This window comes from Channa argus, chromosome 19, assembly GCF_033026475.1.
Source record: "Channa argus isolate prfri chromosome 19, Channa argus male v1.0, whole genome shotgun sequence".
In the NCBI taxonomy this organism is placed as follows: domain Eukaryota; kingdom Metazoa; phylum Chordata; class Actinopteri; order Anabantiformes; family Channidae; genus Channa; species Channa argus.
In genome coordinates, this window is record NC_090215.1 from 9659420 (window position 1) to 9676163 (window position 16744).

The window sequence follows — 16744 nt, forward strand, 5'->3', positions numbered from 1 at the left end:
ATCTAAAAAACACATTGAAGGAAAAGGCTCATGTGAGCTATTATCAAAGCAGAAATTAAGTATAGGCTCTTGGGGGTTGCAGCGAATCCGCGCAGCAGAAGCGAAACGCAAGCTGTCACCTCCCCTCTATAGCTGTCAGATGACAAGTGGCACACATGAGCCTCAATACCGCAAACGGAGTTTGCCACCCGTTGGTTTAATGTATAATTGTGTGTTCCTCTGCATTTTAATTCAAACGGGATAAGAACATGACAAGATACACCTCTGTCGTCTCTCCGGACTGACCACAAACGCGTAGGAGGAGGGCTGAGCCGCTTGCTAGTTCTGCAGTGTTAGCTAATGTGAATAGTTAGCTTGCAGGCTAATGGTAGCTAGCGGGTGAACAGTGAATGGAGTCCGGTTCTGCTTTGTGCCGTCAGTTGTCTAACGTTACGAAGCTGGTTCGCTAGCCATGCTCGGGTGGACTAACGTCAGCTGATAGCTAGGTGCGTTACGTTACCCATTCAGCATTGTCACTGGGTCATTTTGAACATTTTTTTAAGGCGCATGAAAACTTGAATTTGATTTGTCACTTGGCATACCATTTTTCTGCTTATATCTTGTTTTTATTCTATTTGTCGTTGACGTTTCCTAGCTAGCAAGCTAATCGGCTATGCTAACGCCAGCTCATTGAGACCTCACATCTCAGGGGTGCGGAGAGTCCAGACCAGTCAAGGAAGGAAGAGACTTGTGATGTGTGCTGAAAGAAGCGGCGGACTGTTAGGTGAAGGAGAGCAGCAGTATTAACTTTATCGCAAATCGCATTTCCTCATATCAGTCCTTGTCGAGGTAACGTTAGGACAATATCGTAAGTTAAGCTTTGTGGGACGTTGGATGAAGAAAGGAATTGGGGGCGATTTGATTGCGAGGAGACTAAATGGTTATTAGTATTACGGATTCGTGAGGTGGCGGCCACTGTGCCAGCTTCGAGGGAAGACACTGCCTAGAAAACCGTACAGACTGCATTAACCAACCAGTTTGCTTAAAGATGGCTTCGGCGAGCAGCATCGCCGCATCTATTGCGAGCAAAACGAAGACCAAGAAAAAACACTTCGTTGCTCAGAAAGTCAAGCTGTTCCGTGCCAGCGACCCTCTGCTCAGCGTGCTTATGTGGGGAGTCAACCATTCGGTGAGTCAGACCATCTAATGCGCATATTATGTCCCCCGACCCTCCTACCTTTGATGTGCCAGCTTAAGCCTTAGCTACTTGCTTTGTTTTTTTGCATTTGAATGACAAGCATGAGTTGACAGCTGTCCCGTTAGCTGTTGTCAGTAGAAACGTGTAACTGCAGCAAGTGTGCTGAACCTTCCACCAAACGATTCGTTTGGTTTAGTACGTTTAGTGCAGCTACAGCCATAGCATGATTTTTGATGTTTGTACAAAAGTAACGGTGTGTGTGCGTGCGTTTGTGTGTGATTGAGCAGTAAACTCATTTTTTGGCTTCCTGTTGTGCAAACGTAGGATAAGCTTTCCTAGGGCACTGTGTCATGAGAGAGCGGATCTTCCCATGCAAGACAGCTTATCTCTTTTTCTCTGCTTTTCTTCATTTGCTGAATATATGCACCACTCCTATGTTAAGAGAGAGAACAAACTTGGAAAGCAGAGGACATACACATATTTCTGGCACCAAATTCAAAGTATTAAAGTTTTTACCAGACAAACAGTTTTACACACATTATTATAAATAACAAAGAAATTAACGGTCAATCAGTAGACTAAGGCATATAATCCATGGGCTAGTTTTTATGTTCCTTCTTACATTTTCCTATATACTTCTCTGAGCTTGTTTCTGCTTTTCATCATGTAAACAAAAAAGCTAAGCTCTAAGTGAATAGCAACACTCATTTATACATCCAGTGCATTCCTATTTATATGTTAGTTTGATAATTGTTAATTGTTCCCATAGGACAGCTAAAGTTGAAAATGATGACAATTCTATAGTCTATATAAAATGGAAAGAAGTTCTGGCCCTTTAAAACAAAGTGATGCTCAGCTTTCTTGCTCTAAATTTATGTCTTCCTGGGGCGTCATACTGATTTGTTGCATGTGGCAGTGGTCAGTTGACGGTAAGAGACAGTACACCTTGCCCACCTAGTCGAAGTAGGAATATAAATAATTTGACTAGTTTTATAATAGATGTCAATTGTAAGTTATTCATAATATTATTAATTAGGTATTGGTTAATAGTCACATTTAATGAGCTCGAATGGCATAAAAAGGGTTTTTTTTGAGTGTATGTCTTATTTTGTTCTTTACGGGCATCAGTGTGAAGCCCCTTGATAGCTTGAAATTTCAGTCAGTGGATTCAAAGGATTATTTTTTTATTCTATGTGTATTTTTTTTTAAATGCCACTTGAAATGCCTGAAAGTTTTGAAAATACTAATTTTTAAAAATATTTTATTATTTATTATTATTATTTATTATATTGTTATTTATTATATCAGCTATTTATCCAATATAATTTTTTTCTATCTATTTTTGCTTCCTCTGAAAACTAATGTAATTACAGTAATTGTGCTGTGGTAGCATATTGGAAAAACTGAAACTGCTAAGTAGGGAGACTAGTCAGTAAGTTAGCTATTGATAAGTATTTCTTTCTTTTTGTGGTGAAAGGTTTGTTAGTGTGGAGAAAATAAAGCTGTGACAAACGAGTGTGTTTCAGTCTTTCAACATAGAGTTTTCAAGCTGCACATCTTTACCATAACCCTAATACTTTTAAACTATCCCTTCATCCTGCAGAGCCTTTAACATGTTACACAGCTAAAGTAACTGAAAAGGGCCAAACCTTTGTTTTCTGCATCACTGAATATGTGTTTTATTAATAGCTGCATTTCTCCAATGTTTTCCTGGCTGTAACTCTGCAATATGTTTAAATATTAATTGTTTTTTGACTGCTGTATTGTACCAAACAAGTATTTGAACCTAGGCTTTGCCATAATTTTACTTTATTTAACTATTGGTATTACAAATATGACACAGACAAAACATACATCTTGGGTTTGAAACAGACTAGTGATACAGCTGCCTTGTGGTCATAAGATTACTTTCCATAAAACTGTTTTTATTGTACATAGATAATTGTAGAGTGACACAGCAGAAGAGTCTCAAGGCATGTGACATGTTTCAGGGTCATTGACCAGAAACAAACCGGGGACACTGCAGTTTTAGTAGTCCACAGGATATGGTAACAAGTTGCCCTATTTGGCATCAGTTGTTGTCTTATATCATTTAATGTATATATTTCTATTAACTATATATATAGATAAATAATGTGTATACATATATATATACTACATGAATGTAGTGGCTTTCAGAAAGTTGAAACAAAAACAACTTAGCTTTTCACTGTTGGTCTTACGTTAAAGCCCTTTTCATTCAGAATCACATTTATTGGCCAAATATACTAACACTTACATGGAGTTTGCTTTGGTCATTAGTTGCACTCAAGGACATGTTCAACAATACAGACAATATGAAAATGACAAATAACATACAAGGAAATATTTTTGGCTCAATAGTAAAATAACCAGAAAAATGACACAGCATTCCAGGGGGTGAAGTAATGGCCCATTGTGAATTCTTCAAAAAGATAGCTTGGTAAAACAGTAGCAGTGGGGGAGTATTACAAAACACTTTACAGATTGCAGTTCTAACCCTTTTGTAATTAGTGGTGTTAACTTGTTGCACCAGACTCTTGGGAACACGACACTGTTTTGGAACGGATCCAGGCTTTAACAGCATATAGTAAAAATAATGGTTTCCTAAAAAAATACAATTGGCCTACCTCAATGGTAGAAAGATGATTCTCTGTTTCAGGGTGCCAAAGTACTGAATTTTCTTTAGAGATCAGAATATAGTTTACAGCCTTCTCCTCACATAATTTGTAAATCTCTGCAGTGAGGATGTAGTCCTGGCTTGCCTGTCAGTTCTTTTTGTAAATGCCTGGGGAATGTGAAAGCAATGTGGCAATAGAAACATGTCAGAATGTGTTGGCATTTAAATAAATGTATCATGGGTTGGAAAGCTTAAGTTTAAGGCACTAAGTATATGTGCAGCATTTCCTTAAATAATTTTTTCACCTGCATATGCCTAGTATGTTGAGCTTTTGTCTATGCACGTGCATCATGGGCCCATATTTATGCATGTTGTTGAAGAAATAACTTAAAATGACCTTGATGGGGTAAGATGGGGTTATCCGTGTTTACTTTGTTCTGTATGAGTGGATTTGCTAAGGGCTTTTGACACTTGAAGGGCTGTTGAGGCCAACTCAATACAACTCAACACAACCAACATGTGAACACATTTCGGTCCTTGGCAGGGTTGTTTGGCTATACAAGCCAGTGTAGCACAATAATAAAATCACAAATCATAATGATCACAAATACCAGTGATTTCAAATTGTTGCTTTTTGTGTTTTATAGAGTCTACATTTCTTTTTTCCCAGCCCAACAGAAATACTTACTCAGAGGTAGCATACTGTGCTTGTATATCTTTATCTTGAATGAACAAATTTGAATAAATGATTGCTTTATTATTGTTTTTATTTTTCAAGTAACCCAAACTGAAACTATAAACAGCAGCCCAAATATTAATTTAACCTGGTGGTTTTAATGTGGTGGATTGGGGTTAACACGCTGCACAACAAGCTGTAATACACTGTAAGTTCTAACGCTTGTTGATTAGGGCCAGAATTAATTTTTTTATGTTGACCACTGTCCACCATAACATGTACACCATCTTCTGGGGGTATTAATGTTTTATGTAAATTATGTGGGATTCATTTGTTTTAAGATCACAAACAAGTTAGTGAATATCTTCTACACCAAAATTACATAGACTCAACTCAGCATCTCCCTTAAATATATAAATTTTTGTGAAATGAAAAATAGTCCTGAACTTTAACACTGGGGGAAGTTTAAGAAGAATTAAAAACACAGAATGTAGTCACCATCATTGAGTGATCCTATGTAACCCTCTCTCTAATGAATAGGTAGAGGGAGGGGCTGTCTCTCAGAACATTCTATCAGTGAGAGAGGCCACCGGAACTTGCTCAGTTTAAAGATAGTACAGTTGGGTGCAGAAGTTTGTATTCCCTTATTTTGAAATGGCAAAAACAGTATACTTATTATAATTGTATACAGTTAGTTATGTTTTAAATGACATAGATTCACCTGTTCAGTTTGTCATGCTGTTTAGAGCCTGTTCTACAAACGAACTCTGGACAATGTCCAAGGTTGATTTCTCCTGACTTTGTCCAGAGTTCATATGTGAAAAAGGCCTGCTTCAGAGCTCATAATAAACTCCTTACTTTGTGGTCTTTCATAAGACATGTTAATGTTTTTAATGTCATATCTTTCCACTGAACTTTGACTCACTCTCTGTCCCATAACATGGGCTCATACAGAGTTTACAGCCTGTTAACTTCAGCACTAAGAGTGCGTTTTAGTTGTGCTGACATGAGGTTGTAATGTTCCACAAACCAGTGGTCCTGAAATTTAAAGAAACTGCAACAGGGAGCCCATGGTTTGAATTGCATTCAGTATGATCATAATTTTATTGGAATTATAAATGCGTTTTAAATGGGTTTACCCTCAGTGCACTATGTATCGCTTAAGTTTAGCAGGTCCGATAGAACTGACAGTATAGAAAACTCAAGTTGTAGTAGATATTTTCTGTCATAAAAATGAATAAGCCATGTAACTTTTCTGCATTATGGCTATATTTCAGCTGTGTGCACTTTATACCCCACTTTGTGAATCTCCACGAAATTCTACCTATCTTGCAAAATTTGTTTAATATTTTTACCGCATCCACTTTTGTATCATCCTGTCAATCTGGCTGGCTCACTATCATTTTCTGCCCCTCTTTGTCCCTTTTCTTTACTGTGTCCTGCCGCTCTGTCTGTCTTAGAGTAGCTGTGTCTGGTTCTGTGGATTACATAAGAAGTTTCTATAAATATCTGCAGGGTTGACCTACAGCTAATACATGTGATGTTATGGGTGAGGAAAACAGAGAAGCTGCAGTCTCTCATTCTAGCACCCTGATGCAATGACAGAGCAGCTTGTGGAAAGACCTTGTGGTTTTGTTCTGGAGTATGTCTCTAAATATCAACTTTTCCTGTTACAGTGATGTGACAGAAAAAGTTAAAGCTCAACTTTATACAAATATGGTGCGTTGGAGTACATTGACAGGACTGTCTTAACCCCACCAAAGAAGAGAGCATGTTTACTATCTAATAATACATTTTTAACTAGAGAGAGTTAACGCTGGTTGCTGTGGTCTTGGTTTACTGATATGTCTGAAAAGATGACTTGAAAAAACAAATTGCGAACAGTGTTGGTGCGTCTGCTGATAGTGAATACGTCAGAAAAAACATTCAGTCATAGCATAGCACTGGATACCTATGGGGGAGCCACATAAATCCATTGTAACAGATATAAAAAATTATTCATATTAAATCACAGGCATGGGGCACAGTTAAAAACTTGCTAAATGTGGGCAGGTAGTGCAAGAAAGATCAGAAGAAAAACGGAACTGAAAATAAGAGCACGGTTTTAGGGTTCAGTCTGATGCTAACAACACCCAATGCATCATTTTGTAAAATGCCAGTGTGGGGTGTGAATATGCGAGGAAGAAGTTTGTCAGTGTGACATGGTCGGTGAAAATATGAGACTGACCAGAGCGTGAAAGAGAATCACAGAGCAACTATGGCACAGAGGCCTTCTTCGCAATTTGACCTCCCGTGAAGGAACAACCTAGTTCCTATAGCTGTGGATTACACTTGGAAAACGTTTAGGAGGAATTTTTAACCCTTCTTTATAAACTGCTTCAGCTCAGTTATAGTATATTTTCAGGATGTCTGTTGTAAACAGGTCTGTTGAGGTCATTTCACAGCATCTCTATCAGGTTCAGCTCTGTACTCAAACCAGGTACTACATATAATATATGTACTTTTTTTTCTTGGGTATTATATGTCTGAATGCATTTACTTTAATATTTAGGTTGTTTTGTCCTGCTGTATCACCAGCTTCTATTAAAGCCTCTTTCACACATGCACTAGAATCCTGAAATTCTCCTGACTTTTTCGGGAGGGTCGGGAGAATGCAAATGTCAGAGTGAGATGTTCCCAACATCATCCTGAGTTTGTCCTGCGAGTCCACTTGTACAAAGTCTGGATAATGTGCGTGTGACTTGGGAATTTATTTTCCCCTACACAATGGCAAGTGGTCTGGGTCCAGAAGCAGCAAAGTTAGACCCAAAACAGGATGCTCCCTCCACCGTCTTTTGGGGTGATGTTATTTGTTCGTATGCAGTTCTCTTTCTACACCATACATAGTGCTGTGTATTCTTCTCAAACAAATTTACAGTAACTGTATTTCATCTGTGCAAAAGTAATGTTGTGGAGTTTCAAGGTGCATTGACATGGCATGCCGCAGGGTTTTTTGTTTGGTTGTTTTATTTTCTTGGAGAGTAATGGCTTTCTCCCTGGTGTCCTGTCATGGATACTATGCCTGTTCTGTGTTTTGCATATACTTGACTCATGACATTAACCTACACCTTTTAAATGGTTTGCTGTTTATTTTATGTATTTATTTTAAAACCTCATTGAGCATTCTGCATTGTAAATCCCTTGTAGTGGTTTTGAATGTGTGCCCACTTCTATAGAGTAGCCACAGTACCAAATCAGTTTCTAGACAATATCTCCAACTGTGCACTGATGAACATTTAATCCCTTACTCTGATTACTCTATAACATTTGCCATCTACATGCAAATCAACAACTCTCAATCATAGATTTTGTGAGTTTTTTTGTTTGTTTGCAAGGCATGTCTCACATCAACTGTTGTTGTTGTTGTTTTTTTATAAGCCATAGCATCTCTTAATGTCTGTGTATGAGCCAACCGGGGTTTCCTGTGTTTTGTTTGTTTTGTATTGTAAGCTTAGTTAGATTAAGAAGTATACGTATAAGTATACTGATGACGTCGTTAATGACATCATATGGCTTTGACGTTTGCCTTTGTAGTTAGCCTTTGTAGTTTATCTTTTAAGTTGTTTAACAAGTTGTCAAGGAAACAATACGTAAGAATGGTTTGTTACAACAGAGGCGGTTCAGCTCGGCTATTGACAGCAACAGACGTGTACTACAAGAGAGAAAGTAAATGGCGCAAAGCAACTGACTTGGGGAGAGCAACAAGGTAGAGGTGAAAGGTTCATTGTGTAGCTGTGGAGGCACACGGTTCCTTAACAGATTTTGGGAATTGATTCGTGAACGTGTTTGTGAAATTACTATTTGTAAACGTGTATTGTAAAATTAGTCTGTTATCGGCTAAGTTGAGAAACGTGGAAAACAATAAATGTTGAGTGTTCTTCATACAACGTTCTCTGGAGTCGCTAATTGTTGGACCATCAGATACGAGTAAGATTGCCTCTACAGGCGATGTATAATAAAGACGTAGGTCACAACTGTTTGTCATATCAGCTTATAAATATTGTGTTTGTTGATATTTGTGACTTTGTTGGAGATCGGATCACGTTTAATGACCAATTTATGCAGAAATCGAGTAAATGGCAAACAAATGCCTGGCCCTACCCAGCAGGAATATGACGTAAATAAACATGATCAACACAACACAGTTGTATACAGCTTAAAAGCCCCACAAAATATGTCCAGTTATGTCCATCCTTGTTGTCAATGGACATACAGGTATGATAAAGTAATTGTATAATCCATTAATCCTTTTTCCAGCCATACCCAATAAACTGCCAACAAAGCATATATGGGCCTGTACAGTGTGTGTTTGTGTATGTCATTCTTCTATAACATAGCACATGGCCAAATGTGACATGTTGCCAAGCAGCTTGATTCTCTGAGTAGGAAAGGCCATATACAAAGCCTGTTTGTCACTCAGCCTAAACCACTATATCTTTTAATAGCCAGGCTTTCATCCCACTGACTTTGCAACACACCTGCTAAGCTGTCTGCTCGTGTGTTTGTACATGCATACCCGCTGATAAAAAGTGTAACTTTTCAGTTTCATTCAATGTTAAAACACATACAGTTGCATGTCTGCTGCAAAAAAAAATCAACCCCTTCACTGGATGATAACACAAAATTTTATTTGTAACTAATGCTCTCTCTCTCTCTCTTACTGTCTGGATATCCTGAAAAGAAAACACAACAAAAAACATACAAACACACATTGTGTGTGTGTGTGTAATTTCCATATCCCTGAAAGTATATACACGGTGTAGTTATTTTTGACATGTACAAATAGTATTTTTCATGTTGTCAGCAGATGTACTTGACAAGTGAACACACAATACAGTAAGTTAAGATGCTGTGATTTGTTATATGTTGCCCTGAAGTATGTGGATATCCTCAGTTCTTCACTGAAAATGTTTGTTTTCTTAGCGAATAGCTCAAAGACTGGTGTAAGGTAGTTGGTGTATATTTGTGTATTTAGGGCGGCTGTAGCTCAGTTGGTAAGGCAGTCGACCATGGACCACAGTGTCAGTGGATCGATCCCTGCTCCCAGCTACATGTCAAAGTGTCCTTGGGAAAGACACTGAACACCAAGTTGCTCCTGGTGGGTCAGGTGAGCACCTTGCATGGCAGCCTCTGCCATGAGTGTGTGTGTGTGAATGGGTGAATGGATATTTACACCCTAAACTAAAGCCAATGGGAGCAAGTTGAAAAATGGTGAAGTTGCCCTTTAACTTAACTCATTGGTGTCATTTTAAAATTGACATGGGCATTCATTCGATTTTGTTTTTACTTCCATCTCTTGTTACTTTCAAAGGGAAATTGGAATGTACAATTAGTGAATTGGTATCCCATGATGGTTAGTCTTGCTTCATTTATTTGTAAATTTGGGAGAAGTTTCTTTCCACTGTGATATTTTTTATTGTCTTTCTGTTTCCTGCACTGAAGTAATGGCATTTTTAGATCCAATTTTTCTGCAAAAGGTGTTACAGTCTGTGCTCTCAACAATATTAGTGGGCTGTCATCTGTTAAGGGTGAGTCATCGCTCTGTCATTGTTCATAGAGATAACACCAAGCCATGTTGCTGACAGAGCACACTTTCTTCACGAACTTCCTGTCCAATGGAGCAACAGCATACACTTGCTTCACTCTGGGCCGGAAAACCAGTCCTTATCACCATGGAGACAAACAGGAAGTGGTGGTGTAAAATTTGTCTGCAAGCTTGATAGTTAGAGGAAGATAAATTGATTTTCTGTATGCATATGAGTAAACAAAACATTAATGCTAGGCTGTGTTCAAGATATAAATTATGACAAGCCTTGTATATGAAATGAGAGAACTACATTATTTTAATGTAGATTAGGCACTCCTTATAAGAGACAGTGATGTCAGTAGACTGGATTAGTCAGATGTCTGCCTACTAAGTAAATCAAAATGGTTACATAATAGTTCCTGCTAAAAGCATTCATCAAAAGAGTTTATGCAGATTTCCAAGTGTAGTAATTCAGAGATAGGCTATGCTATTCACTCATAGATTTTGCAGTAGCATGGACATATTATAAAAAATAAATTAGAGTAGATTAGATTCAATATTCTTAATAGCATTATTATTATTGTGTGTGTGTGTGTGTATTAAAATGGCTGTACTTCCTGAATGCTTACTGCCACACTTTTGTCCAACCCCCTGGATTTAAAGCTGAACGTCTTAACTAAGTGTGCTGGTGACAGAAGCCAAATGTCAGAAAACTTATCATTGTACCAATATTTACGAATGCATGAGTATCAGGGTTTTTTTTTTACTGTTGTGACTAGCACTGATTTTCAGTACACGTGGTTCCCCCAGATGTGTATGTGTTGTTGGTTAGATTAGCCTTTGTCTTTGCCCTTGTGTGAAGCACTGCTTTGTTGATTAGGCGACATCTCCCCACTGAGTACTCAGAATGCATCTGTGCTATAGCATCACTGTGATGTTGGCGCCTGTCACAGCAGGGCACTGAAACATATTTCAATATGGCTGTCTGTGGACTTCACCCTGTGCTGGCTGTCTCTTTTTTTCAGACTTGTTTTTTTTTTTTTTTTTTTTCGGTCTTTTACTCAAATGTTTTTGTTATAAAAAAATCTCTTTTTAATCTTACAACTTTTGCACACTAATTCTTTGTTCACATCCTCTTTTTATTTCTCCTTCACGACTTCAAATGCTTAAAATAACCCTTGTGGATATTTAAAGTGAAGAGAAGACAGAGAGTTTGAATTGTTATAATCGCTTGCAAGTAATGTAAAAAGTGTTGTAACAATGTAAAACGATTAGAAATGCCACTTTGCTCAGCAAAGCTAAACACTTTCATTGGTGAAAGTTTGCTAAACTGGTAGGTAAAGTCAAAGTTGGAATAGTATGCAAAGGCACACCTTTGTTTATCACTGGACAAGCTTTTGAAGAGCGTCAGTTTTTTTTGTTTGTTTTTTTACACACTATATTTATGGAGTCAAAACAATTCTGTTAATTTAGTATTACTATTATAACAGGTTGACCTTAAAATGCCACACACTCAATCCCATGGCCTTTTAAATTATTAAATTTCCATGGCTTAATCACTGTATTTAGAGCTACATTTTTAACATTTAAGAAATGCAGAATAGTCATAAGACATCTGCTTGAGTCAGCAAACATTCTATTCAGGGTTCACTGGCTCTGTTTCCCAACAGTTTCCCATTTAAACTCTGTCCCAGTAGTCAAGTTATCTGTGCCTCCCTGTTTTCCACTGACCCACTGTTAAGATTGATAGAATTCTTGGGTTGCAGTACTGATGGGAGCACAAATGTACACCAATAAGGTATAACATTGTAAACACGAGCCAACTATTGAGTAGGTCCTCCCTTTTGCCGCAGAAGATCCTGTCAGCACATAGATTCTACTAGATCTCTGTAGATATGCTGTGGTATGTGGCACCAAAACATCAATAGAAGATCCTTTAAGTTGTGAGTTGGGGCCTCCATGGATCAGACTTATTTTTCCTAGCACATCCCAGAGAAGTTTGATTGGATTGTAAGCTGGAGAATTTGGAGGCCAGGTCAACATATTGACCTTTTTGTGTTCCTCAAACTATTATTGAACAATTTTTGCAGGAGTAGGACATTGTGCAAAGCATCACACTGCCTACACCGGCTCTATTTTAACTATAGTGCATCTTGGTGGTATCCATTTCACAGGTAAGTGATGCAAATGCTCTGGGCCATCCACTTGATGTCAAAAAGAAAGAAAGCATGGAAAAAACATTGTGATTAATCAGACTATCAAATATTTTGGCAAAAGTATACCCGACTTAACTAGTGTATAATATACGGTAATATAAGGCATCTGTAAACCTTAATTTCCAAGCGCTAACCCATGCTATATGCAGGTATTGATCAATATCATATTTGAGCAATATACATATTTAAGACAAAAACAAACAATTTTTTAATTGGCAGCAGATCTATGTGAAATGCTTTCAAGGTCTTCCTGAAGCGATTCTCTGCACTTCTGCTTTTATCCTGCTGCAGAATTACAGGGTTGTAGTTAATCTATGTTTTAAAAAATGGCTTCCTCTTCTAAGGCAACATCTACAGTTGTGATATGACACCACCTCTTGTCTGTCTGAACAATTGTAGCCTTGAGCTATGACTAAAACTTATAGTGCATTTGGCACTGTACTGTAGACACAGAAACACAGACACATTTTGTGATGAATGTTATTGTCTGTTAATGTCTATTTGAGCTTATTCAGTGCACCTACATAACAAGTGTGTTTGGTGAAATGACAGGTTATTAATAGATTCAAGCAACCTGCTGGCACTCCTGCCTGAAGCCAACAACAAATATGCAAGCAAACACAAGCTGTGCCTGAGTCATAACAAATGCCAGGTCTGTGTAATGTAGTGATGTGATGCATGGCCAGCTCCAAAAGAAACTCCTGCAGTATTTGGAGCCCTGCAATTTATTCAGTGTTCAAGATTTATTGATGCCTCCTGTAATTTTGTTGAAAGATCAAGACTATAAATATATTTATTATATAAAATAAACTTTCAGTAAGTCCAAACCATTTCAATGTTAATTATTTATATCTCCTGATTTGGCACAACATCTAGATCAATAAGAGTTATATGTACTACACTTAAAACGCGCCAAATTACATCACTTTTAAAACTAATTTTAACTTGTTTTTTTTATGCAGCCAGTATTTCTGGCTAATATGTTCTGATTGCTGGATACATTTTATCTATAAAGAGATTATTATGTAAGATTTGAACATCTGCATTTTCGGCTAATGTTGGACACGCCAGCTAAATTGCATTTCTTTATGCATGTAAAGAGACTTGTCATTACACTTACAAAGAAAACTGCCACTGATTATCTGCTCTTGAACTGTGAACACTTTGAAATTACAAGATACGACTATATGCCTCGAAACATTGTCAGCTATGATATTATTTCCACTTTGCTTTTCTCTGCAGTTGTCTTTCAAGCCTATATTCTACATTATCCTAAAAGCCTGAACTGTCAACTGCTGTCATGAGGTGTTTCTGCCTGAATCACAAATAGCCCATAAATAACTTGTCATCATACTGCTTTGATTTTAGATTTTGTTCTGTAACACAACACATTTTCCTCACTTATTAGAAGTGTGTGTGTTTGTGTATTGGATCAAATCGATTTGTCTGAGCTTTTGTGTGAAGCCATGTCTATGTCGATCTATGCAGCACTCTGCCGAAATATTTTTGCATAGGATTAAAAGTTGAATGAATTGGGTTGGGAAGCATAGGTCTAGCATGTATAAATAAAATTCTACAAAATGCCTGTGATGATATGCTTCAGTAACATGCTGTTGAAAACATCAAGCTAAGCTTTTATTTTTGTCAAAATTAATAGTGTTAATGAACAGTAAGGTTTGCAAACTTGGCTTGGCAATCCACTTGGCACAGGCTTTCCTCGTGTGCTGTTGTCTAAATAAAATAAATATAGGTTTTTTAAGTCTCTGCATTAACAGAGTCCATTTCAGTTTTTACTGATGTCTGTATTGTGTTTGTCAATGTAAATGATCAATGATTTCTGTCAAGGTTTCAACAAAATCGCTGACCGCTACTCCTTTTCCTATTTTTATTGTTGTTTTTTTCTCTCCCTATCCAGATAAATGAGTTGAGCCATGTTCAGATTCCTATCATGCTCATGCCAGATGACTTCAAGGCCTATTCCAAAATCAAAGTGGACAACCACCTCTTCAACAAGTAAGGTGTTTCTGAGTATATTTGTCATGATTGTACACTACACTAATCGAGAGCAATAACCCGGAACATTACATTGTGAAATGACATTGTACTTTTTACCTTCATCATTCCTCTTCCAGGGAGAACATGCCCAGCCATTTCAAGTTCAAGGAATACTGTCCTCTAGTGTTTCGAAACCTTAGAGAGAGGTTTGGCATCGATGATCTGGATTTCTTGGTATGAAAAGTTACTAAACTTTGCAGTGTTATTATCACTATTGGTTCAATACTTAGTTTCTTCTATGTTTTGCGGAATCGTATGTATCTAACAAATGAAACTACCTAGTGCCACAATCACACTGAAATAAACAGACAATAATTATGCAGTTCTTCTGACAAAGATGCTATACATAAGCGACCTGCTTAAAATGTCAAACAGCAGCTTATATCAGCTGTTGCTAATGTTAATTTACAGATTTAAATTGATGACATGACAAATAAATTATGTTGTGGATGTGTGCACTTTCTACATTTTGGTGGGGAAACATAGTTCAACTCAGAGCTGTTCCCTGTTAAAAATATTGTCTATATAAGGCAGAGGTATCACTCTGTGACACCTCTGAACATCCAGAATGGTCTCTTTAGTGCCAAAAATAAATCAAATTGTAGTTTAGCTGAAGTTAGCTGTTTGAAAATAAGATGTGCCAAAGTCAGTAAGCTGATGCTGTGTAAGTACAATCAAATACCATACAGTCTATATATGGGGGCTTGGTGGCTCAGTGGTAGCGCTCTGTGTTGGGATGCAGAAGGCTGCAGGTTTGAATCCCAACTCACCAGGTGTAGCCCAGCCCAACCAACCACCAAGGGCTACCTTGGTGCCCTTCCCGAGCCCGGATAAAATGGGAATGCAGCAGGAAGGGTATTCGGCGTAAAAACTCATGCCAAATCAACATGCAGAACAAGTTATGCTGTGATCTTTAAAGGAGCAAGCTGAAAGCCGTTGATCGTGACCATACAGTCTATAAATAATCTACTTCTGCTATATACATGCCTACGGTACCTACAGAGTTTATTTATACACAGCATTTTTTTCATAATTTGTTTTTTCCCCCGTCTCCTTTGCCTTTTCCGTAAGCTTGGGGTCACCACAGCAGATCGTGATTGCACATTGATTTGGCAGGTTTTTATGCCAGATGCCCTTTGTCAATTTTTACAGGGCTTGGGACTGTTGCTCACATGTACACTGGCTTGCACAACTTCAGCAGCTGGGGTTGGGCAATTTGTGGGTTCAGTGTCTTGCCCAGGGTCATCTTGACATGTGGCTGGGGGAGTTGGGGCCAATCCCCTGGGCCACAGATCATTGTGTTGCAAAGCGCACCAGGTTGTCACCCCTGCCCCATCGCTTTTGTGCTTTTATATTTCCCTCTTTTGTTTCAGTCTACCTCTTCTCTTCCTTAAATTTCTACTCTTTTCTAGTTAATCCTCATTCCCGGTGCAGGCAGTGAGTTGGCAGTATTTGGAGGTCATTGTGTCCCAGTTCAGTGCAGCTGTTGTTTTCACATGTTTACATTAGAGTTTGGCAGGCTATAGTGAGTGGGCAGTTAGAGGTGTTAAGATTTCGATCAGTAAAGAAAATGTTTCGACATTATCAACATTTAGAGTACTTTCCTACACAAGGTACTAGCCTCATTGTGGCCAAAGGTTTATTGATTTATTGGTTTATTGGTGGGGTTTTTTTGCACCCTCACTCTAAACATAGCCAGCTGATATTTTTTTCTAATTTCATTAATATTATTCCTCATTAGAGCCAATGGGTACCCCAGGTGCAGGCCTGCTGTTTTGATGACTTGGAGCACTCGGCATTAGTTTTAATGCCCAGTGCTAACAATACTAAATAAAGTTTTTGTAGAGTATCTGAAATACACACAGATTAACCTTTTTCATGCATTAGTATAAACACGTGGTGGGGACAAGACTCGAACAAAAACATTATAATATCACTTTGAAAACCTTGTATCTCCCAGCCCTTTGCCTGACATTTTCAAAAAAACAATTTGGGACCTGTGTTATAAGGGACCCTCATATTATTTGTAGCTGAACCTCCAGAAACAGAGCAGATTTTAGGTCTAAATCAAGAGACAACTTAGGGCCTCGAGGGCCACAGCCCCTGCACTGCCCCTGTCTTCCAGCGTCTGATTGATTGAACACACCTGATCCAGGTAATCAGAAGTGAGTAGTGCAGGGATTGTGGGAAAATAAGCAAGGCTGCAGCCCTTAAAGCTCAGGATTCAACACAGCTGGTTTAAATACATGACAAAAATGCTGCTTGAGAATTGTTTAGCACGTAGCTTTTTAAAATGATTTTTCACGTTTAATAGAAGTAACTAATACAAAGAGTTAGAGAAGGAAGATGTAACTAAGGGCAGAAGACATCGGGAATTCTTGCAGAATGAGGCATTAAACTAGGGGTGTTGGATCAT

General features: G+C 38.1%; 1 protein-coding gene across 3 annotated transcripts in view; it reads left to right on the plus strand.

The window, feature by feature from the left end:
* Nucleotides 1-162: 162 nt before the first annotated feature.
* The window catches only part of pip4k2aa (phosphatidylinositol-5-phosphate 4-kinase, type II, alpha a), a 32809-nt gene continuing 16227 nt past the window's right edge, over nucleotides 163-16744 (plus strand). Inside the window, exons 1-4 of one of the 3 annotated variants that reach the window (XM_067485964.1) lie at nucleotides 164-485; nucleotides 635-1168; nucleotides 14189-14286; nucleotides 14406-14502. In XM_067485964.1, coding sequence (XP_067342065.1) covers nucleotides 1028-1168; nucleotides 14189-14286; nucleotides 14406-14502 — 336 coding nt within the window. In that variant the 5' untranslated portion in view covers nucleotides 164-485; nucleotides 635-1027. Of the gene's footprint in view, nucleotides 1169-14188; nucleotides 14287-14405; nucleotides 14503-16744 lie in introns of all 3 variants that reach the window. The other 2 variants (XM_067485966.1, XM_067485967.1) reach the window with 2 other exon arrangements.